The sequence below is a fragment of the Arachis hypogaea genome, chromosome 10 (genome assembly GCF_003086295.3).
Source record: "Arachis hypogaea cultivar Tifrunner chromosome 10, arahy.Tifrunner.gnm2.J5K5, whole genome shotgun sequence".
In the NCBI taxonomy this organism is placed as follows: Eukaryota; Viridiplantae; Streptophyta; class Magnoliopsida; order Fabales; family Fabaceae; genus Arachis; species Arachis hypogaea.
In genome coordinates, this window is record NC_092045.1 from 5759033 (window position 1) to 5782409 (window position 23377).

General features: G+C 33.1%; 4 protein-coding genes across 5 annotated transcripts; 2 read left to right on the plus strand and 2 right to left on the minus strand.

Moving 5' to 3' along the window:
- The first annotated feature begins 1647 nt into the window (after window positions 1-1647).
- Window positions 1648-8576, plus strand: LOC112714902 (serine decarboxylase 1). The gene is made up of 6 exons (XM_025766599.3): window positions 1648-2811; window positions 5091-5395; window positions 6250-6481; window positions 6563-6756; window positions 6842-6978; window positions 7749-8576. The coding sequence occupies exons 2-6, from the start codon at window positions 5116-5118 to the stop codon at window positions 8319-8321; spliced, it is 1416 nt and encodes a 471-aa protein (XP_025622384.1). The 5' UTR covers window positions 1648-2811; window positions 5091-5115; the 3' UTR covers window positions 8322-8576.
- A 5298-nt stretch (window positions 8577-13874) lies between these two features.
- Window positions 13875-14829, minus strand: LOC112714903 (vacuolar iron transporter homolog 4). Its single transcript, XM_025766600.2, has one exon. The coding sequence runs from the start codon at window positions 14742-14744 to the stop codon at window positions 14094-14096; it is 651 nt and encodes a 216-aa protein (XP_025622385.1). The 5' UTR covers window positions 14745-14829; the 3' UTR covers window positions 13875-14093.
- A 2628-nt stretch (window positions 14830-17457) lies between these two features.
- Window positions 17458-20322, minus strand: LOC112714904 (cytochrome b-c1 complex subunit 6-1, mitochondrial). The gene is made up of 4 exons (XM_025766601.3): window positions 19676-20322; window positions 18839-18923; window positions 17780-17869; window positions 17458-17686 (listed from the first exon to the last, which is right to left on the minus strand). Coding segments are annotated over exons 1-4 (210 nt in total). The 5' UTR covers window positions 19678-20322; the 3' UTR covers window positions 17458-17653.
- On the plus strand, window positions 20303-23351 carry LOC112714905 (actin-7). 2 transcript variants are annotated; one of them, XM_025766602.2, is made up of 5 exons: window positions 20303-20721; window positions 21147-21216; window positions 21330-21723; window positions 22070-22683; window positions 22806-23351. In XM_025766602.2, exons 2-5 carry the CDS (start codon window positions 21157-21159, stop codon window positions 22869-22871), a joined length of 1134 nt encoding a protein of 377 aa, XP_025622387.1. In that variant the 5' UTR covers window positions 20303-20721; window positions 21147-21156; the 3' UTR covers window positions 22872-23351. The 2 variants fall into 2 exon arrangements, with proteins under 2 accessions (XP_025622387.1, XP_025622388.1); XM_025766603.3 differs by having other exon boundaries at window positions 20325-20717.
- The last annotated feature ends 26 nt before the right edge of the window (window positions 23352-23377 follow it).

Here is a 23377-nt window from a genome sequence, read left to right on the forward strand (position 1 = left end):
TTAAACAAGTCAATTAAAATGTCACAACCCACCGAACCGAAAATCCTTCATGCAAAGAACCAAAATCAAAAAGGCTATCGAACCGAAAAATGTTTATGTGGTTAATAAATGATGATCAGCTTTCAATCAACAAAAATACTATTATAGTAATATAGATTATCAAAGTGAAAGAGTTGTCTCTAATGTGAATTGTCCTAAACAAAATTCATTTAATACATCAACAACCACAAGCATGTATATGTTAAACAAGTCAATTAAAATGCCACAACCCACCAAACCAAAAATCCTTCATGCAAAGAACCAAAATAAAAAAGGCTATTGAACCGAAAAATGTTCATGTGGTTAATAAATGATGATCAACTTTCAATCAACAAAAATACTATTACAATAGTATGGATTATCAAAGTGAAAGATTTGTCTCTAATATGAATGGTTCTAAACAAAACTCATTCAATACATCAACAACCACAAGCATGTGTATGTTAAACAAGTCAATTAAAATGCCACAACCCACTGAATCGAAAATCCTTCATACACAGAACCAAAAACAAAAAGGCTACCGAACCGAAAAATGTTCATGTGGTTAATAAATGATGATCAACTTTCAATCAACATAAATACTATTACAGTAGTATGGCTTATCAAAGTGAAAGAGCTGTCTCTAATGTCAATTGTACTAAACAAAACTCATTCAATACATCAACAACCACAAGCATGTATATGTTAATCAAGTTAATTAATATGCCACAACCCACCGAACTGAAAATCCTTCATGCACAGAACCAAAATCACAAAGACCACCGAACCGAAAAATGTTTATGTGGTTAATAAATCATTATCAATTTTCAATCAACAAGAATAGTGTTCTTCAATGGAAAATAAGTACTGAAGATAGTAACAGAGCTTTAATTAAACTATCCAAACCAATAAGAACAAGCAACTATATCTTAAAGCCCTAGTTATACTGTAAAAATCATTCACAATAGTTCAATCCACTAAATGAAGCAAATCAAACCAGTAAAACTAAAATGAAACTAGGTGAAATGCGACATTGCAAGATTTTAAATGAACAGTAGTTTTCTCATACCTTTTGTAGTCTTTGTTGCTGTTTTCGTTTATTTCTGGTTGTTGCTTGCGAAATCTTCTTTCGATTCGTTTGCAGTAGTGGTTTCGCAAAGAATGTGATTGAAGTTTGAGTGATGTTCAGAGAGATTCGAAGAGAGTGAGTGTTTTCGTGTATTAGTTTCGTGTTGAAGTTGTAGCGTTCGTTCATAATGAAGCGCAAATGGAAAATGAAATTTTTTTTGTGTCTGGCGTGTGTTTCTCGATCTCCATTTAATGCGCTTGAATCAATTTGGACTTGGGCCAACTTGGTTATATGGTTATATGAATGTGTAGCAAGTCTGTTTCTTTTAATGAGTAAAAATTTATAAAATTAAGCACTTAAATTAATTTCTAAAGAACTTTAAATTAGACAACTTAATTTTCAATAAATTTTTATTATTATAAAAATCTTCAAGAATTATTTTGATTAAACAAATTATTATTATTTTTAATAAAATTTTTAATATGGATATTGACTAAATAATTTTTTATTGGAGAAATATGATCACCCTTTATTAATGGTGGATTATTATTCTCACGAGTGGAATCCATCCCACTATTTGCTTTAACCATCTCCAATGCCCCAAGCAACTCACAATCTTCAAGGTCATTCAGCTACAACCCTAAATTGTCCTCACCAAAAACTTCACCCGCAATATCTTCCATCCCATTCATAATATCAATATCACCAAAATCAGTGATCAAAATTATTATTATTGTTATTGTTGTTGTAGAACTAGGGGGAGGGGTGGATCAATATTTTTGGGCAGAGACCAACAGCCCAGCCCAACTCCAAAACCGACCCGAAACTAACCCGCTCTCCACCCCCTTTGCGCGAGAGAGGCTGAACCTGTTGGCCTTCACTGCAGCTTCATCTCCTCAGCAGCGCAGCGCAATGATCGGACGCATCTTCAACCTCGCCGTCGACGACCTCCCGTCTCCCAGCAGCGCCAATCCGCGTCTTTGTTGACTCACCGTCATTCTAACCGCAGTTGACACTTCGCTTGTCTCGCCTTCCCGCAACGCAATGTCGCTATCTCCGCCGTTCTACCAACAAAACTAGGCCTTGCAATCATACTCCAGGGTTTTAGATTCGGCTGGCCCCAAATTATCAGCATGCACCAACGGTTCTCATGGGGAAGTGGCCTTGTCTCGTGGGTTTGAATCTGGGGCAGTGGCCTTCCGGGTCCCGGTCCCCGGGTCGGGTCTGTCCGGCTAAAAAAACCCACAGACACATGCAGTGTGCGTGGAAGCGCGTGACTGTCTCTCACAAGGTTCTGAAAACCGGACCGGACCGGTCAAAAATCGGCCGGTTGGATCGGACCGGTGACCGGCCGGTTCGAATAAAACGACACTGTTTTGTAGTTTTGTTTATTTGTTTTAAGAAATAAAAAAAGAAAAGCCAAAACCATGCGTGAACAATACACCCCCCTCTTCCCCAAATCATTCGTTTACTCCCTGGAGACGTCTGAAGCAAAGCAAAACCATAGCCCTTCATTGCCGCCGTCGTGCCCGAGGTCCTCAGCGCCGCCGCCGTTCCCAGGTCCTCAGCGTCGCCGCTTCTTCCTCTTCCCCGTGTCCGGAACTCAGGTAGCTCGTCACGTCGTCTTCATCTTCGCTGGCTTCTCTGTTCGTGGCTTGGAGCAGCTCGCCGTCGTCTCGCCTATCGCCTCGTCTCGCCGATTGCCGTCCCTTCCTCCATCGAAGGTTAGTGGCTTCGCCTCCGCTTCTTCCTTTTAATTTCTGAATGTTCGGTCTTCGTCTTCGTCTGAAGTTCTGAAATTGTTGTTCAATTTTTGTTCCATTTTTCTTGTAATGTTCTGTAATTGCCTGTTGGTGATGGCTGTAAATTTTTTTTTCAAATTTACTGATGGCTCGATGGTTCTGTTCGTCTATTTTAGTGTTTTACTGTTTTGTAATTGTTGGATAGTGATGGCTCTGAAATTTTTGTTCAAATTTCCTGATGGCTCTGTTTTGTAATTACTAGTTGCTGATGGCTCTTAATTATTTTGTTCAAATTCACTGATTGCTTTGTTTTGTAATTGTTGGTTTTGCTGGGTGAAGGTTTAGTGTTTTGGAATGTTTTATAATGTGCTAATGTTTGTAATTTCTGGGTGAAGGTTTAGTGTTTTGTGATTATTGCATTGGTTAATGTTTTGGTTTGTTTTATAATTGTTGTTAGCTGGTTGCTTGTTGCTGGCTCTGTTTTGTAATTTTGCTCTGGTTACTGGTCTGTTTCATAATGTACCAATGTTAGTGTAATTGCTGTTTTCTATCGTTGTTAGCTGGTTGCTTGTTGCTGGCTCTGTTTTGTAATTTTGCTCTGGTTACTTGATTAAGTTAGTTTGTGTTTGAAATAATAACCTGTAATACAAAAATTTATGACATAGCTCTTGAAAATGGTTTTTTCCCCAAAAATCTCTTAGGGTGTTCAAACTAAGCTAGTGTATATATGATTGTAGATGATCTCATAATAACTGTTGAATCAATTTAATCATAGTCTCGGTGAAACCACTACTGAAGACCCTGCTTATGCTGTGTTGACTTTTAGTTTAAAGGAGATGGTAATTCATTGGTAGGGTTTGTCCATTTTGGCCTTAAGCTTAATTTGGTGCTGAAGTGATGGCTTTCTTTGTGTTTGTTGTCTCCTTCGATTTATTGCAGGTATCAATGGATAAAATGAAATGAAAAACCTGCTCCATGGGAAATTACTCCAATAATTGTATCTAATCATGTATCTTGTATTGAACCTATTTTCTACTTTTATGAATTATTTTCCACTATTGTGGCATCTGAGTCTCATGACTCCATACCTTGTATTGAACCTATAAGCAAAATTTCAATGTGCTGACTGCAATCATTTTGTGTCAATACTAAGATGCTTATGGTGTTAAATGTTTGATAATTTTAATAGTGCCCTTTACTCTCAACATGAACAATTATGAATGTAAATGGGAACTATGCCAAAATCAAATTACAATATTTCTCGCTTGGGCCAATTAGTGATTACTATTCTATATTGGGAAGTTTGTGTTGTAGAGTGTTGACCTGTTTGAAAGTTCACTTTATTTTTCCGATTCAATTCAGGAATTCAGCTGGTAATGTAGCAACAGTGGCTGCTAGTGTTCCACAGCATCAGATCCCTTTACATTCCATTGTTACTAATCTTATTTTAAGATTTATGTTAGACTATAATTATATTTTAGGATGTTTATAATTTATTTATTATTCTATTCTAAAACGGTTTTTCCGGTTGAACCACCGGTTGGACCGGTTAGACCAATAAACCAGTGAACCAGTGACTAGAGCGGTTTGATGACCACTCCGGTCAGTGATTCCTCTTCTCTTAGATCTAATTCACTCTTCTTTTCGCGTTCCGACATTTTTCTCTGTCTCCTTCATTTTTCCCTTCGGTATTTCGTTTCTATGAATTTTGTGGATTTAGCTGTACTTTGAACATTTCCTCTTCAAATTTGCATCGCACTTGCCTGAGTTAGTGAGTTTAGATATTTAAATCTTGCTTTCTGAATTTGATTACTTTAAACATACACTTGTGCTGCGTAGAATTTATCCATTTCGGGAATTGTGCAATGCATGTACAATGTGTTTCGTTTTATTTTGTTTTGGTCAGCTTCCTTTGGCAATTATTTTGACATTAAAAAGTGTACTGTAGAGATATTAATATATTGAGCAATAATGAGTGCTGCAGAAATAAGGGATCAAGGAATTGTACGTCTTTCCATAAATCTGTGATCTTCATTTATGTCATAATTTTTATATTCTGTATATAAATGACTCATGTAATGTATATGAAATGAAGAGATTTGTGTGAGTTTCCTGTATTGGTGGTAATCGTGATTTGGTCTGGCATCCTTTTTGTGTATAGAAATTGGAAAATGCTTTCACTAAAAGGAAAATAGGGATGGCTGCTTTATTTAACCATGGACTTTGTTGCTCAATTCACTCATGGACTCCATCTTTTACAGGTAATCTTGTGTTGCGAGCAGCAAAATGGTTGGAAGTGGCCATTTGGGCGCCAATGGAACAGTTGAACCATTGTCCGAGGATTTTGATGCGTCAGCTGTGATCAAAGAACCTGTGCCACCCACAGTTGCAGAAAGTGAGAACGTGAAAAGAGCTATAGTACTGGGAAAAAATGTTCACACACTGTGTCTAGAAGTTACAGAACCTGATGCAGATGATGAGATTACTGGGGAAAGGGATGCTTACATGGCAAGTGTATTGTCCAAATACAAAAAATCATTGACTGAAAGGACAAAACATCATTTAGGTTTGACAGCATTTGCTCTTTTAATCTTACTGCTTTCTTGATTGTATTTACCTTGTTGCATTTAGCACAAAGCAAATGCTTCATGATATGATATCATCATTGCTTTTGTTTGTTCCAACTAGTATTTCTGTAATTCTGTTCATTTCTATGCCCTGTGATTTCTGACTTGACATACAAGAAAGTTTGTTAACTTGATGGTAATACCAACCAAGCATCAGCACACACACAATACTTGGCACCAACTTATGCATGTTTAACCTCACCTGCTTCCCTGTTATCCTCTGTTTGCATAGTATTCCAGCTGCTGAGTTTTTATTGCTACGTTTTTTTTAATTATCCAGGTGGTTTCATTTTAATGCAACAAATATAATGTAAACATTTTTTTATTTTTTCTTCAAAAAAACAAAGTGCGTAAAAATCATAATTGAGATTTGATAGTGTCGGTGCATACAAACTTGTTCGTTGTCCAACCTGCAATGTGCGTTTTAGTTATCCTTCATTTGTAGTTGAGATTGTTTTATGTTTAATGTTTTGGCGAAGAATGAGATGCATTTGAGGCTGTTGTGCCTGTGTGAGGAAGTAGATGAAGCATTCAATCACGTATTACAGAAGAAGTCTTCCTGTCTATTACATGAAGAGTGCTTTTTTCACTAGTTAGAGGGAAACGAAAAATGTTTATGATCCATTACAGTTCATTAATGCATCTATATTATTCTGGCTTCCATTTTGTGCAAAAATTACCTAGAAGATGTGTAGCTTTTCAAGGCCTATATTCATTCTTTTAACCTATGGAGTTTATAGGCTATCTCATATAGTCATATACTTATATGTAATTTGTGAACAATCTATGCCAGGTTACCCCTATAATTTGGATTTCGACTACGGTGCACTCTCTCAACTTCAGCACTTCTCCATAAACAACCTGGGAGATCCATTCATTGAAAGCAATTATGGAGTCCACTCCCGGCAGTTTGAAGTTGGTGTTTTGGACTGGTTTGCCCGGTTATGGGAAATAGAGAAAGATGAGTACTGGGGCTATATGACAAACTGTGGTACTGAGGGCAATCTCCATGGCATCCTAGTTGGGTTAGTTTTAAGTTTGACTTTGTTCAACATTTTGCAAATTTGGAAAGAACACGATTATATTGTTAAATATGACATTTGCAGGAGAGAGGTCCTTCCGGATGGGATTTTGTACGCCTCACAAGAATCACATTATTCTGTATTTAAAGCTGCACGTATGTACAGAATGGATTGTGTGAAGATTGCAACTCTTCATACCGGAGAGATTGATTGTAATGATTTCCAGGCCAAGCTGCTTCTTCACAAAGATAAGCCAGCTATTGTAAATGTGAACATAGGCAAGTTTCTTTATCTCTATTGCCCCTCCTCTCCCGCCCTTTTTTTACTTTGCTGATGTTGACTCATACAGACGGAACTTTGCAGGTACAACTGTCAAAGGAGCAGTGGATGATCTTGATCTGGTGATAAAGACACTTGAAGATACTGGATTTTCACGTGACAAATTCTACATCCATTGTGATGGGGCCTTGTTTGGTCTCATGATGCCTTTTGTGAAACTTGTAAGTTTCTCTTGTTCACGGTACCAGAAATCTTTAAACTTCAGACATGTGCTGTTGAAGTCATATTTGCTATCCCTCTGTTATCTAATTGGAACTCCTATGTATTATTCTACTTTTGTTGTAATTCGTTGTTTTCCATGTCAGCAAATAGCATTTTGGTTCTTGCACATAACCTTCTCTATGCTATTATAGCTCATTGTTGTTTGTCTTGCATCTAACAATTTACAAGTTTAATTGCTTGCCAAAACAAGATTGAGACCAATTCCTTTAGGCTGCGTTTGTTTCTGAGAACAGGACAAGACAAGACATTGAGAACAGGACAGGACAAGACACTAATGGACAGAGACACAAAATTTTGTGTTCTTGTATTCTGTTTGGTGATAAACTAGAACAAATTATGAGAATCTAATTTATTCTCATCTTTTTCATTCAAAAAATTTGAGATGAAAAATATAGTAATAAAAAAATACAATTATGAAAAATTAACAAAAATAATGAAAAAAAGAATGAAAAATAAGTTGTGTTCCTTGTTAGTGTTTCTGTGTCCTTCCTGTCAGGATGGACACAAAATACACTAATTCAGTGTCTCTGGACACACTGTCTCTGTCCATATCTCCTCTGCCAAACATGATTTTGTGTCTCTGTGTCCATGTCTCAGTGTCCTGTCTCGTAAACAAACGCAGCCTTAGTGATGTACATCTTGCCATCTTATTTTTGAGTTTGTGTTATATAAGCAATGATGTTGATTATTCTGTATTCTGCAATATCAGGCACCAAAAGTTTCTTTTAAGAAGCCTATTGGTAGTGTTAGTGTTTCTGGCCACAAATTTGTGGGGTGCCCAATGCCTTGTGGTGTTCAGATAACAAGATTGGAGCATATCAATGTTCTTTCCAATAATGTAGAATACCTTGCTTCTAGGGATGCCACAATCATGGGTAGCCGGAATGGCCATGCTCCCATATTCCTTTGGTATACCCTTAACCGGAAAGGATACAGAGGTTTCCAGAAAGAAGTGCAGAAATGCCTGAGGAATGCACACTACTTCAAGGACCGCCTTAGGGAGGCTGGAGTTGGTGCAATGCTTAATGAGCTGAGCAGCACAGTTGTGTTTGAGAGGCCACATGATGAGGAGTTTGTACGGAAGTGGCAGTTGGCATGCCAGGGAAACATAGCACATGTGGTGGTGATGCCAAATGTCACTAAGGGCAAGCTTGATGATTTTCTGAACGAGCTTGTGGAGAAGCGTGCTCAATGGTTCAAAGATGACAAGTTTCAACAATATTGCATTGCCTCAGAAGTGGGTGAAACCTGTTGTCTTTGCCCTTTGCATAAGGGCAAGTGAAAGTTGTAACAGGTTCCCAATCTTGGGTTCAAGGTTTTAGTTGGTGTATCCATGTTTTATCGAGATTTTGATGCACTTGATAACCTATTGGTTTCCCCTATTATTGACATTTTTATTTGCACTTGATAGCAACTAGTTCGCAGAGAATTTTAGATATTAGCTTGTTATCAACATTCATTCAGAAAACTTATTCTTAGCTATCTTATATATTAACTATTTAGCAGAAATAAAACAGACTATTGATGGTGGATTAAATTATCATACTTTAAAAATTTTGTAAGCATAAAATATTATAGAAATCACTTGAGAATTAAAATGTTAAGATGCATTCTTTAGAAACTAATTATTGTAATTTTATAGAACATCATTTGAGAATCAAACTTTCAAAACGCACGTCTGTTAAAATACTAGCATGGAATAACACTTAATTCAAGTTCATCAACATAATAAAACAGGTCATTTTTCTTTGGAAAAATCGTATTAGTACAAAAAAAAATTAAGATATACAACTGGCATGGATCCAGTGTTCATCAATTACACAGCCTTGTTTTGCGTCAAATCTAAATTGTGGGCAGTACAGTGTAGCAGTAGAAAACTTGCTTCTAAATTCTAATATTGTGTGTCGTACGTCTCAGATTGCACAAGAGAGCAATGCACTTGTGATTTTTTGCTTCTTTCCTTTAAACTTTGGAGCTACTCTTTTATATTTCATCATCTTTTTTAAAGAATAAAGTGTGTAGTTTATTTCAATGAATTCTTCATACATTAACAACATTTTTCTTTTTTGACTGAATATCTATTGTATAACATGTATATAATATGTCCGATCCAACACAGCAAATAAACTCTGATCTTTACTCATTAAGTAATTACAAGAGTAACATAACTACTCTCCGCTCAGATTATTATCCATCTATAATTAACTACCTATACTCATCAGCAAGGGAAGGATACTTAACCTAATCTCATCTAATTTCATCTCACATGATCCTTAACCTAATATCTCTTACCATCCATAATTGACTTTATCATGGGAGTATCTAGAAGTACGCTTTCCACTGTTGAAGACTACAAACTTGGAACTAAAAAAGTAACGACAAATTCCATTTTAGTTGATATTTGATTATAAAAGATTCCATTATATTATTAATTTACTAATTCCACCAAAATTTATGCACGTAAAAAAGATGTGACATTTTATTTCTCTAGTTACAATTGCTGCTGATTATATATTCTGTCACAATCTAATTGTAATCAGATTGACTTTGGTGATCCTTTTCTTCTAATAAAAAAACAAACGGCCTGTGGATTCCGTGTGGAGAACACGTACCAAGGTTTTTTATTTTTTACTTTCAAAATGCTTAATTAATGAATGCATGATGCAAGACAAGACAATGGGTATTTGGCATATTGAATATGTTTAATGGACGGTCATGGTTAGAGAACATAGCGTGTTGCTTAATCTATGCTTATTAAATAGCCTCTGGATTTATGCCAAAACAGTTTTTACTTTTTATTAGTGCAACTTCAGTAGCTAAATTAATGAAGCTGCGGTGATTTAATTTAATTTCGTATATACTCAGTCACTTACATTCTGAATTATTCACTTTATATCGTTGCAACTTTGGACTCAACTGCGCCAAAAGCTCCAACTAATATTCCTTGACATTGAATTGAAACATAATTCATTAATAAATGTATAAAAATATTTTCGTCAATCAAAATCAGTTATTAAAATCAGTCATTAATATATTTGTATATAAATATATGTATAATTTAATTTATTTTTAATATATATTTATATTTTAGCATATATATTATTAATGATTTTTTTTAATAGTTAATTTTAATATATAAATAACATAGTCGTATAAATAATGTATCACGTAGGTACACATGGATTTGCAGTCAACCTTGGTAAAGCAAAAATTATTCCGATTCTATCATATATTGTAGTTTTCTTAAGCGCGTGAATCTCACTTTTAATTACTTTCATAATTCACATTACCTTTTTCTTTTTTCTTTTTCTTTTCAATATCAGATATCTTGATGAAATTATTAAGATGCTGGATTGCAGATTTTCATTATATAAAGGATATAAACTGTATATCAATTTAATATGATTTCACATTTAGAGATAGCTAATAAAGTTTATAATTATTTTTATCATATTATACACATGTGCAATATATATCCCTCATATCCAAATTTTCCCCGGGAGAAAGGCATTATTGCTAACTTTTCTTAGGGACACTCCAGTTCGATGGTGTACAGATTTTGATTCCAATTTATGGAGAACTTTGTTCTTTTAATTCACCTTTTCGCTACTGTTTCAATGTTCCTTCTTTTCTTTAAGTTTTCGTGTGAACAGATTCAGGTTCAGTCTATACTAAGCTATTTGACATACGCATTATGACCAACTCCTTTCACATGCATGATATAGGGGAATAAAGAGTTTAAGTTCCAACATAGAATTTAGATTTTATAATATGAAATGAAATACTATACATAAAGAAGAGAGATCGAGAACATATGATGATCAAAGAGAAAAAAATTTAGTAGATGCATTCTAATATAATTATAATGAACGCCATTATTGTTATATGTTTATACGATATTTTTAATTTTATCCGATAATCATTTTCTTAAAATAAGAGTTTTCATCTTATTATCTAGGTTATTTTTTAATATTGTATAAAGTATTATTAATCCAAATTTACCTTCCGCTAATCATGTGTTGGTGCATAAAACATAGGCTTAACTATAAGGTGTGCACCGATCCTGTGGTAAATATAAAAAGAAAATAGGGCTTATAAATAATAGTGATAATATAAATTAAACATCCCCAGTTAAACCAAGATAAATACATAAATAAAGATCCCCTGTATTATAGCATGCATGCGCAGCCTAAAAGTAATGTCTATTTGCTACCTGCTTCTTATTGCTGAGGATTCCTAATTTGTTTCATTGTTAGAAGCTTTATTACTAAGGACAGATTTTGGTAGAAGCTAAGGGGTTGGATCACCATTAATGTTTTACTTGAATAATGCCACCATCTATATTACTATATTACAAATAGGGGCGTTCATGGATAGGATCCGATTTGCATATCTGCGATGTTTATCCGAATTCAATCCAAAAATTACAAATATGGATCCGATCCGCAAGGCTTTCGGATCGGATTCACACACTAATCGAATCGGATTGCGAATTTTGTGTTGCTATCTGCGTATCCACAAAAATAAAGAAATAAATAACTAAATATTCTTTTTATGTTTTATTTTAACTAATAATTATCATATATATTATATTATTTTAATTTATTATTTAAGAAAAGTATGTTTAATATTATTTTAAAAGTAAACATATCTAAAAGAATAGAAAAAATGAATTTTATTGATATTTTTTAATAAAAATAAGTTTTTAAAAATATTTTTGTATTTTGCGAATATATTCGATATCCGATATCCGATCCAATCCGCAAATGTGCGGATCGAATCGGATCCAACTTTAAAAACTGCGAATATTCAATCCGATCCGATCTGATAATTTTAGTGTGAATTGGATTGAAATTTTGGCCATATCCAATTCGATCCGATCCGCGTTCACCCCTAATTACAAACGTTTTGAATGAAAGATAGATTGATTAAACCTAACAATGAGTTGCATTAGAATTTATTAATCATATGATGAGTAGTCTTTTAATTTATTTTTAAAAGACTAAAGTTACAGCTATACATAAATTACATATATTACTCGAATTGTGACAATATCTAAGATATAGAATAAAATTTATTGAAAATAACACCTTAACCTTATGAGTAAAATTAAGTTGATGCTAAAAATCTTGATCATGTGATTCAAATAATTATTTATTTATTGACTGAAATTAGTCACAAAAAAAGTGTCAGTAATAGTAACTTAAATTTTAATAGTACTAATGTACTTCTAATAATTTAAGATCCGAAGAATTTTATGACATATATAGAAATTAAAGAACCACATGCTGCTGTAGCAATAAAATTTTGCAAAGTCAATTTTTTACCAAATCATGCATTCTTCTATTTAACCTTATTTATTAAATTAATTACTATTCAACTTCCAAGGAAAAAAGAGAGTTATAATTTAACTATAAAAGTACATTAGGTTGCATTAGTATACGATCGACTACAGGAATACCAAGATATAAATATAAAATATAAAATTATATTTGACAGATAAAATATAAATAAAAATATTATATTTTATAATATTAAATTAATATATTTTGTATTTTTTATACAAAAAAGAATATATAGACATACATTAGACAGAAACAATTTTTTTTATTATTATCACTATTAATTTATGATTATATTTTTTACTATATTATTTTTTTGTGTAAAAAAAATAAAATAAATTAAATTTATATTATTTGTTCTCTATCATATTTAATTTATCAATAAACAAAATATAAAAATATTAATTTTTATATTTTTATTTTTTGTGTCATATTTTTAGCGGTATGCCTTATTCTTTTCTCAAAATAAAAAACTTTATATATCTTCTTTAGATTTGAACTCACGTGCGTACTTCCTATACCAAGAGGTTGGAATTATTACTGAATTCCATTTCATTCACTCTTTTCTCAATTAATTATTTGAAGAATGGTATAGTATATTTATGACATAAAAACGTAAGGTAAAAGTTAATCCCTACAAAAGTTTAATATTAATTTTCGGATGAATATTATGGGAGCTATTGAGAGAAAAATATTTAAAATATTTTTTTAAAATTATTTTTTACAATTAAAATTTAACATATGTAATTGATTAAATCGTATTATTTTTGTCATAATTAAATTGGACAAATCAATTTGACCAAAAAATCGATGAACTAAATTTTAAATCGGTTTAAATTAATATTTTTTTATAAAAAATGACTACAATACCTCTATTATAAAAAATAACTAAAATACTCATATTATATATATAATATTAATTTTGAGAATCTTAAATTATAATCCTTCTCTTCTCTTTACGTTGTTATAGGGTTAAGATTTAGGATTTTCAAAATATATATATATATATATATATATATATATATATATATATATATATATATATATATATATAAAAGTGTATTTTAATTAATTATTTTTTATAATAAAAATATTGTAGTTATTTTTTATAAAAAATATTAATTTAGACCCGTTCAAGATTTAATTTATCAATTTTTTGACTAAATTAATTTGTTTGATTTAATTTTGATAAAAATAATATAATTTAATTAAAATTTAATTACTAAAAAACATATTAAAAAATTTAAATATTTTTATCTAAGTCACTCTCAATATAACACTTATTTATTTCACACCAGTTTTCGACTTGGAATCAAATCTATTAATTATGAAGATTAATTATTTTAATTTTAACGATAGATATTTCTTCCAATATAATCCAGATAAAAAAAATGGAACTTGATTCCTTATGAAAAATAATTAACAAATACTTGAACGAATCAAATATTTCAAATATAAAAGTTCTAACTAATATTATTGCATCACATCGAAAATCAAAAAACAAAATTATTCAAATATTCCTACTATCACTTTAGATTTGATACAATACAGCATGAGATAAACCATAAACATGTATATTCCTATGCATACATCAAATAAAACTATGTTACACACTGCAAAGTTGGTGGTAAAAAAATTGCATCAAATCCAGAAGGAGATTGATCCAACGTAACTAGAAGGAGCTGGTGTTAAAAAATACAAAAATATATAAATCAAACTCCAACATGACCAGCCAACTTGGTTAACCCAAAAGTAACCGCCATAGCCAACCATCCTCCGATCAAGACCCTCAAAGATGACTTCACAAATGGTGCTTTCCCTAAAACAGCACCCACCCCTCCAAACACCAACAAGGCAAGGCTCACCACCGCCACCACCACCGCTAACCTCACCTTATAATCTTTTATGAAGGCGGCAGCCAGTAGGGGCACCAAGGCCCCGACTGAAAAGGCGACGGCGGAGGCCATGGCCGCAGTATAAGGGTTAGGAAGTTTGTTTTTGTCTTGCGTGTTGCCTTCCCTCTTCATCTGCGCAAGCTCGATATCATACTGGGAATAGACGGAGACAAACTCTCCAATTGCCATGCTGCAAGCTCCGGCCACCAAACCGGCGACTCCGGTGAGGATCATGGTCTTAACATCTTGTTTGACGGCTCCAACGCCCATCATGAGGGATGCTGTTGATAGCAAGCCATCGTTTGCACCTAAAACTGCAGCCCTAAGCCACTGTGCCCTCTTGGCATAGTCAAAAACCTCCACTTCCTCCGGCGTTACCACCACCACCCCCTCTTGCTTCTCCAGATCCATGTTGAAGACCTTTGAAGACTTGGGGTTGTTGTCGGATTCAGCAATTGTATCTGCCATTGGCTATAATAAGGTGATAAGAAATGAATTACAAGCTGGTTTTTGGTGTATAAGGTAAAAAGGTATGAGTTGGAATAATAGCAAGTGTGGTGAACACACGCCATGGATTAAAGGGTATTTATAGAATGTTAAAGTCAGTGTGTGTGGCATCTTAACTTTCGACCATATGGCCAGGTGGGACCAGAATATAATATATATGGAATCTAATGCGTTCATACTTCCTAAAGAACCATCCATATTCATATTTTTTTGTTTTCAAAATAAAAACCTAGTGACATTTTTTATTTATAATTATTAATTGATTATTATTAATTTTTTAATAATATAAAATTATATCTAATAATATTAAATTATATATTTTTTGTTGATTAAATATTAATTATATTTTAATTAATTAGTAATAATTTATACTTATATTTATAAATAAATATTTTATATACAAAAAATACATAATTTATATTCATATATTACTAAAATTTGTATACATAAATTAATACAATCTGTATTCATATTTTTTAAAATTTATATACATAAATTAATAAAATTTGTGTATTAAAAATAATTTAATATTTATACAGATTAAATAATAATAAAAAATAACTAAAAATTAATGGTCCAAAAATTTCTCTTTCCAAAATTTTGGTTTTGAAAGAATAAATACTTAATCGCGCTAATCAGGCAGAGCATGGTTAAATAAACGTGTTTACTTTTCTTTAAATTATTTTACTAAAAAATATCGAACAAGTACTTAGCACTTGTGGCTACTTATGATTTGAATGCACTTGCTTTTTAGTTAAAATATAAAATTAGTATTTCAAGATTAGATCTTAACGTGGCCAAGAGGGGTATATCATGAACTTTTACTTTAAAAAAATATATAAAATAAATACATGAGTTATTTAGTTTGTATTTTTTTCTCTATGTTTTAATTTGTAATATTTTTATTTTAGAATTTTATGAAAAAAATAGATGCAAGAATAAAAAATAGGATTCTCTATCTTTTTTACTATTTTTTTCACAAAATAAAAAATTAAAACAATAATCAAATACTCAAATTTTGTATGTTCTTTATAAAAAATTTTCGTTTAGTAACATTAACACGTGTCTTACGAAAATGTGTTAGTTAAATCCTATATTTTATAATGCTTATTGAAAGGTAAGTTTTTCTTCCATTTTTCTTTATTTTGATTAAATTTAAACCATATATGTTTTTAAAAGAAAAAAATTGCCGAAAGAAGAAAAACATACGTTACACTTTGTTATTAGGCCTTATGCCCGTAATTCGTTGTTATTAGGCCTTATATCCGTAATCCGTGGATTCCACAAATTGATTAGAAGTTTAGAACGGCTATTTTTTTAAATATTTATTAAATATGTGTAATACACTAATACGTTAATATTGAAAGTTTGGGTATTTTTTTTATATGATGTTTTTTTAATTGATATTAATAAAATCAAACGATTCGATTTATTTGAAAAGAAAAAATAAGCTATAAATCGAAAGGTCTGATTTTAATATAATTTTTTATTTTCAAAAAGCGTAAATCAAACGATTGGATTTGTGATTTTTTTTAAGTTAAACATCGTAAATGGACAGTAGAATTTATAGACACCGCCATACAAAGAAAAAAAATATAGGTACCTCCGATTTTCTAAAGGCTACACTTCATGACTCATCTTTTTGTTATACATATTCAGATGGAACATAGGATAAATAAAAAGTGGTTTAGAACTATTTTTAACAAAAGATTTTATTCGTATACTCAATTTATTGTTTAATTGAGACATCTTTCAAATTTAGAAGTGGAGAAAGTGAAATAACTAAAAACTTGTAAGAGTCACAATTTAATCATATATAAATATGGTATATGACGAACTGTTAATGTAACCAGATAATATTATTAATATTTGGTCATGGCTAGCATAGGAACAAAAAAGAAAAACAAAGATTTCGTGTGTTTACATGAAATTCTTTATAAGCCATTGGATTCCAAAAGAGGAAGTAGCAAGAAAATGAAAAAAATAAAGTGGATGCCAATTTAACTTTGTGCTATGAGTGTGACATCGACGAGATCCCCTTCGTATTCTTCATCTTGTCACTCAAAACCATTTAAATAAGAGAAATGCTAAAAAACTAATCGAATTTATTAGTTTCTGTTAACCGTTAACCAACAATATTTAAAAATATGAATTAAAAATATATTATTAAATTACTAGACTAAAAAAATTAGACCAATAAATAAAAATACTGACAGAAAATAATAAAATTTGAAGAGCAAAAATTATTTCAATGATAAAGCTATCAAGATCAATATTCTATTTATAGACCATATTGTGAGAGTCTAATACGCCCCTCCAAGATAAGGACTAAACTAGACAAAAACCCTGTTTTTGTTGTGGTCAGTAACTAGACAAAGACTTATTAGAACATAAACTTTGACTATTTGAGCTTAATAAGGTGGGCCTGCGTCAACAACCGTGGGCTTATCTAACCGACGTTTCTTCCGTAAATAAGGCGACTTGCCCAAAGATTTAAAGCCCAATCCACAAGTCAATGGAGTAAATTTCAAAAAGTAAAGAAATATTTCTTTTTTTGCCTCTGATTTTGCATTATTCAGCTGCAACACTTGAACCAGAAAAATTTAAAAGAACCACACTTCAAATCACAGTTTACAACTTGCTAAAAATGTCAGATCGGTATCAGAATACATCCTGAGTCATAATTTGGCAAAGTTCTTATTATTGATCATTATCAAAGGTCAACAACAAGAAGAGCTCAAAATTCCGCAGTATCCACGTAACCATACATGCCATATAGTTTGGTCACAAAATCAATTGTGTGAGATCAGTTGTGTAGGAATGAAAATAGAACATAATGCAATGACGATATACCATAGATTTATCCCCCATTACTTCAGTTTGGAGAATAGCTTTTGTGCAACCTACATTGCAGGATAACAAAGTTGTCAGAGAACAAAGAACCAAGCAAACCAAATGACGGAACCGTTATTTACTAACTAAATAGTAATACTTACACATTTGTCTATACAAGACCAATAATCAAAATATTGTCCAGTGCAGTGTTTGTTCCCGGTCTCATCACCTTGGATCCTTTTAACACATGCCTGTAGTAATTTCAAGCATTACTTTTCTGTCCCAAGCAAGAATTCTTTGTAGAAACAGAAGATATAAAGCAAAAAGAAAACTGCCAACATTGATTCTCCATTCCAAAATATATTGTTCTATTAATCAGACAAGTCAAAATCTGAGGTGCCTACAAATAATGAGTTAGGTGCTTCTCTAAACTAGAAAGAGAATGGATTTTAGAGGAAGGCTCCACTGTGCAATCCTTTTAACAACATCAGCAACAACATAAAATCTTTACTATAAAGCTGTGGTGCCTATATATATGTTGAGGCCTTGCTTCTTAAATAATTTGGGCACAGCAGATGTATAGGAAAAGGGTTTTATTTCTAGAGTATGGTAAGGGCATAATTATCATGTTATAGCTATGTATATTAACCAAATTTTTATAATTGTCTAGCATATTCATTATCTCTACAAGAATCAATCAAAGTTCAGATCTTAATACAATATGCTCTCAGCTAAAGACAACACAAAACTCCTGTAATCTTATCATTGATACATTACATTCTTGATTTCTTGTCTTTTGTGGGTACTCCCTGTCAACCTTCTTTTTATACCTGCTGACCACTCTTCGAAACTCAAATTGTGTTCTCTACTTCTCTTCATTAAATTGAGAAAAAAAAAAGAAAAAAAAGAAAAGAAAAAGAGAAATGACTGAATGTCCTAAACCAAACTCCTATTCTAAATAGAGAAGATATTGGAATATATTTTAGGACTCAATCATATTTTTTTTTAAAATGTGGTCAACATAACAAGTGCAAAGAAGAAAATTAACAAATAATCAATGACTGACATTGTAAAGTCCCCAATTACAGCATTTGAGTACAAGAATACATTTGAGGTCATAGTATACTAGCAACAAAATAATCTTGCAATCGTATTAATCACTTCAACTAAGAATAAAGTGCATAATACAATCTGGCTCATTATTCTACACGAAAGTGCACCTGATATTCAAGCAATGCTTTTACACATTTTGGTTTGCAAGATTCTTCAAGATATCTCTTCTGATCAACAGGTTCCTCATCAGCCCTGAATCCAGAATAAAATCCAAATCAAAACAAATAGGAGAGGGATGCAATAAAATTATAAAAGTGAAGAAAAATGAAAATGACATAACAAAATGAGCAGGAATAGTTAAAGCAACAATTCAACCATTTTTCAAGCAGGCACACCAATCCTGTAGGATAATAATTATTGATGTACCAAAATACATTGCACTAGCAACTGTTTACATAAAGCTTACGCAACAAAGTGAATAGAAGAACACATTGAAAAGCAAATCATTAGCCATCATCTTGCCGCAGATGAACAATGTATACTATCACGAAAGTCAGATACTAGGATTCAGCTAACAAAGTAATACCGATTCATTTCTAGCTCCTCAAGGGTTATCCCCAAAAATTCTGGAAGACAGCAGAATCCCGTCATGAATTCATATCATGCAAGCAGAAGCTAACTTTAGCAGACCAAATAAACCAATTACAGTGAAAATTAAACTTTTGCATGAAAGTCAAACATACTTCAAAACTTCAACTTCCAGTCTCAACCGTTTCTGCAGCAATCAGGCGCATGCTAAAAAATCTCATTTCAGAGTTCATCATCGCAATACCATTCGTACGTAATTAATACTAAAGGAACACTACTAAAGCGGCAGCAGAAATTGAAAACCCTAGATTGATAAACAGTGAGACATGAAGCGCTTAAATTGAAATGATAGATAAATAACAGATAGATATTGAAGATGAGAAATGGAAGAGAAAGAGTAAAGCTTAGGAGCATACATTGCAGCCGGAGAAGAGTGCGGAAAGGTGTTGTTGCAGCTTCAGATGGTGGTTGTCGCGATAGGCACTACTATCAATAACCAAACTGCGTTGGGTTCTATAGAGAGCAGAGAGCAGAGCATGTATTTTAGATCCGTCTCCGATTTGTCAATACCGGATCCGAATACGGATTCGGATTCGGGTCGGATTCATGTGCATAAAACCGTGTCACTAGAACTGTCCAGAAGATTGTATATTAAGTATTAACTATTAAGATATTCTATTTGGAATTTGGATTAATAATTAGGAAATATTCATAAATAAGTGTATTTCATGGCAGTGTAATTGTTAGGAGTATTATATTGTGAGTTAATATAATCCCATGTAGTTTAATGTATAATAGTCTATATATTATTTTAGAAATGGATCTAAAATATGTTGAAATCATATAAATGTTCCTTCATTTCCCTAAAAAAACAAAAGATTGAATATTCTAAATATATTGATTAATAATTTTTTTTTAGTTTAACATATTATATTATATATACAAACATAGAATATTTTTTAATTTATAGTTGAATTTACAATATGATTAAGGCGTTAATTGTCTTGTATTGACAAATACACCAAAATTTTGAATAAGTCGATGGGAGCATCGAATATGGAATATATGATTAATGAATTGAAAGAGGAGGTGGAGGTGATAGGGTACAGCAAGACTTTGCAGAATTGGTCGGCACCAGCCGGGTCCAAAAGGCCATCAGAGCCGCCCAAAATGACGTGGCATGGGACCCACAACACCAATCAGTCTTTGATCTACTAGAATGGACGGCTGATTGCTTCGGTGGATTCCAATTCCGCGCAGGCACTTGGTTTCCACAGAAAAAGTCACCCCACCTGTGTAGTAGAGTCCGCTTTTCTTCCCCGACCAGTCCACTTTATCACCGAATATAAAGCTGCTGCTTCTTCTTATTCTCTCTCTACAGCCAATTTCACCTGCTGCTGTTGTTGCTGCTGCTCACACCACAAAACCAATTTCTCTGCAACTTTTGTTTCCTTTCAAGTAGGTGTGTTTCGATCTCCGATCTTTCTTTTTTTATATATATTTTTCTTTCTCAATTTTTTTGGTGAATTTTTTAGCTCACGAGGTCTTGCTTTTGTCTTTTTTGGTCGAGAATTTTCTGATCTTGTTGATCTGGTTCTACTTTGTGGCTCTTTGTTTTCTGTGCGAGTAGATTTCCAGTTTTATTTGATTTTGTGGTTAGGTGACTCTGATGCACCGAATTTTAAAATTCGCTTTTCTAACCTGCGATTTTGAAGTTGATGAACTTGGAAATGATAATAATTTTCGTGTCTTTTTTATTCTGCGAGCTATGTGGTTATGTTCTGCTATGCATGTAATATAGGATTGTAATTTGTAAGATCGTACATGGAAATTGATTGATGAATTATGCATAACTGAAAAGTAGTGGAATCCCTTGCTGTTGTACAGGTTTTGAAAGATGGCTGATGGTGAGGACATTCAACCTCTTGTTGTTGACAATGGAACTGGAATGGTCAAGGTTGGTTAGTTTCTCTGTGATCACGTATTCTTTTCCACTTGATGTTTTTCTTATGCTTTGCAGGATTTTGGCATTCTACTCATGATAATGTATATTTTAATTCATGTTTGCAGGCTGGTTTTGCTGGTGATGATGCTCCTAGGGCTGTCTTCCCCAGCATTATTGGGCGACCTCGTCACACGGGTGTGATGGTTGGAATGGGTCAGAAGGATGCTTATGTGGGTGATGAAGCCCAGTCAAAAAGGGGTATCCTCACCTTGAAGTACCCTATTGAGCATGGAATTGTCAGTAACTGGGATGATATGGAAAAGATTTGGCATCACACGTTTTACAATGAACTTCGCGTTGCCCCTGAAGAACACCCTGTGCTTCTTACTGAGGCACCACTCAATCCCAAGGCCAACAGAGAGAAGATGACCCAAATTATGTTTGAAACTTTCAATGTCCCTGCCATGTATGTTGCAATTCAGGCTGTCCTGTCTTTGTATGCCAGTGGACGTACTACAGGTTTGTTTCAATAGTTGATTTTGGTTTTTGGTGTTTTTTTTTTTTTATTTCTTTCAATTTTTTATTTTACATGGCTAAATGGTGTATGCTTGCTAAATTAAAATTTAACGAATATGAAGCTGATCTCAAGGTTAAATTTGTAACCTAAGCTGTAAATATTGGGAAGTGGGAAGCTGGTTGATGTTCAACATAAGTTGGTTGAGTGAGTTCTATGCACCAAGAACAACTTCATTAATACATGCATCAGACATTTATCTATTTTGTGACTTGTGTTTGTTCATTATGATTAGCTTCAAATTTTATTCTACTGCTGATATTCTTATTGAAGTATTGGTTATGTAAATAGGTATTGTGCTTGATTCCGGTGATGGTGTGAGCCACACAGTGCCCATATATGAAGGGTATGCACTTCCCCATGCAATTCTTCGGTTGGACCTTGCAGGTCGTGATTTAACAGAGTACTTGGTGAAAATCCTTACTGAGAGAGGATACTCCTTCAATACCTCTGCTGAGAAGGAAATTGTCCGTGATGTGAAGGAGAAATTAGCATATGTTGCCCTTGATTTTGACCAAGAAATGGAAACTACTAAGACTAGTTCAGCAGTGGAGAAGAGCTATGAATTGCCAGATGGACAGGTCATTACAATAGGTGCTGAGCGATTCCGATGCCCTGAAGTACTCTTCCAGCCTTCTCTAATTGGTATGGAAGCTCCAGGAATTCATGAAACTACATACAACTCCATCATGAAATGTGATGTTGATATCAGGAAGGATCTTTATGGAAATATTGTGCTCAGTGGTGGGTCCACTATGTTCCCTGGAATTGCTGATCGGATGAGCAAAGAAATTAGTGCACTTGCTCCAAGCAGCATGAAGATCAAGGTAGTTGCACCCCCTGAGAGGAAGTACAGTGTTTGGATCGGTGGTTCTATCTTGGCATCACTTAGCACCTTTCAGCAGGTTTGTACAGTTGCTTTTCCCCCCTGTTCTTTTATTGTATTTTTGGTGGTGTCTCGTAATCAGTATAACGGACCAGTTTATGGAAGTCACTGAATTCCCTTTTTCTGTTCTGCTGTATACAGATGTGGATTTCAAAGGGTGAATATGATGAATCTGGACCTGCTATCGTTCATCGGAAGTGCTTCTAATCGGGTCAAGTTGAGAAGGATCAAGGATGATGATCAAGTTCTTAATGCATCGTGTCTTGTGCCATATTGGAGTCAAGTTTGGTTGACTTATTTGATTCTTGAGATTTTTAATAGAGCTGTATCTAGTTTAATGGATGAATTGGTTTTTAAGTTGAGTATGTTTTTTATTAGGTCCTTGGAAGCTGGACTATTCCATGCAGGTGGAAGATTGTATTGGATTTTAGTAGGTTGTTTGGTTTGATTTTCCTTTAATTCATTTTTCATGTCTTGGCCATCAATTTGGGTGCCTAGACCTTGGAGAATGATAAGTTTTTAGGATCTTTCCCTCTCAAACTCAAACAGGGATTTTGGAGTCAGCTTTTGTTTATATTTATTTTATGCTTAAGTGGGTTTTATGTTTGCAGAGCACTCTGTTTTAGACAGAATATGCGTTGTTACCTTTCTCTATTGTATGATATATGATATGATATTATTTGATTATTCTGCTTTACACCACTGGGTTAATC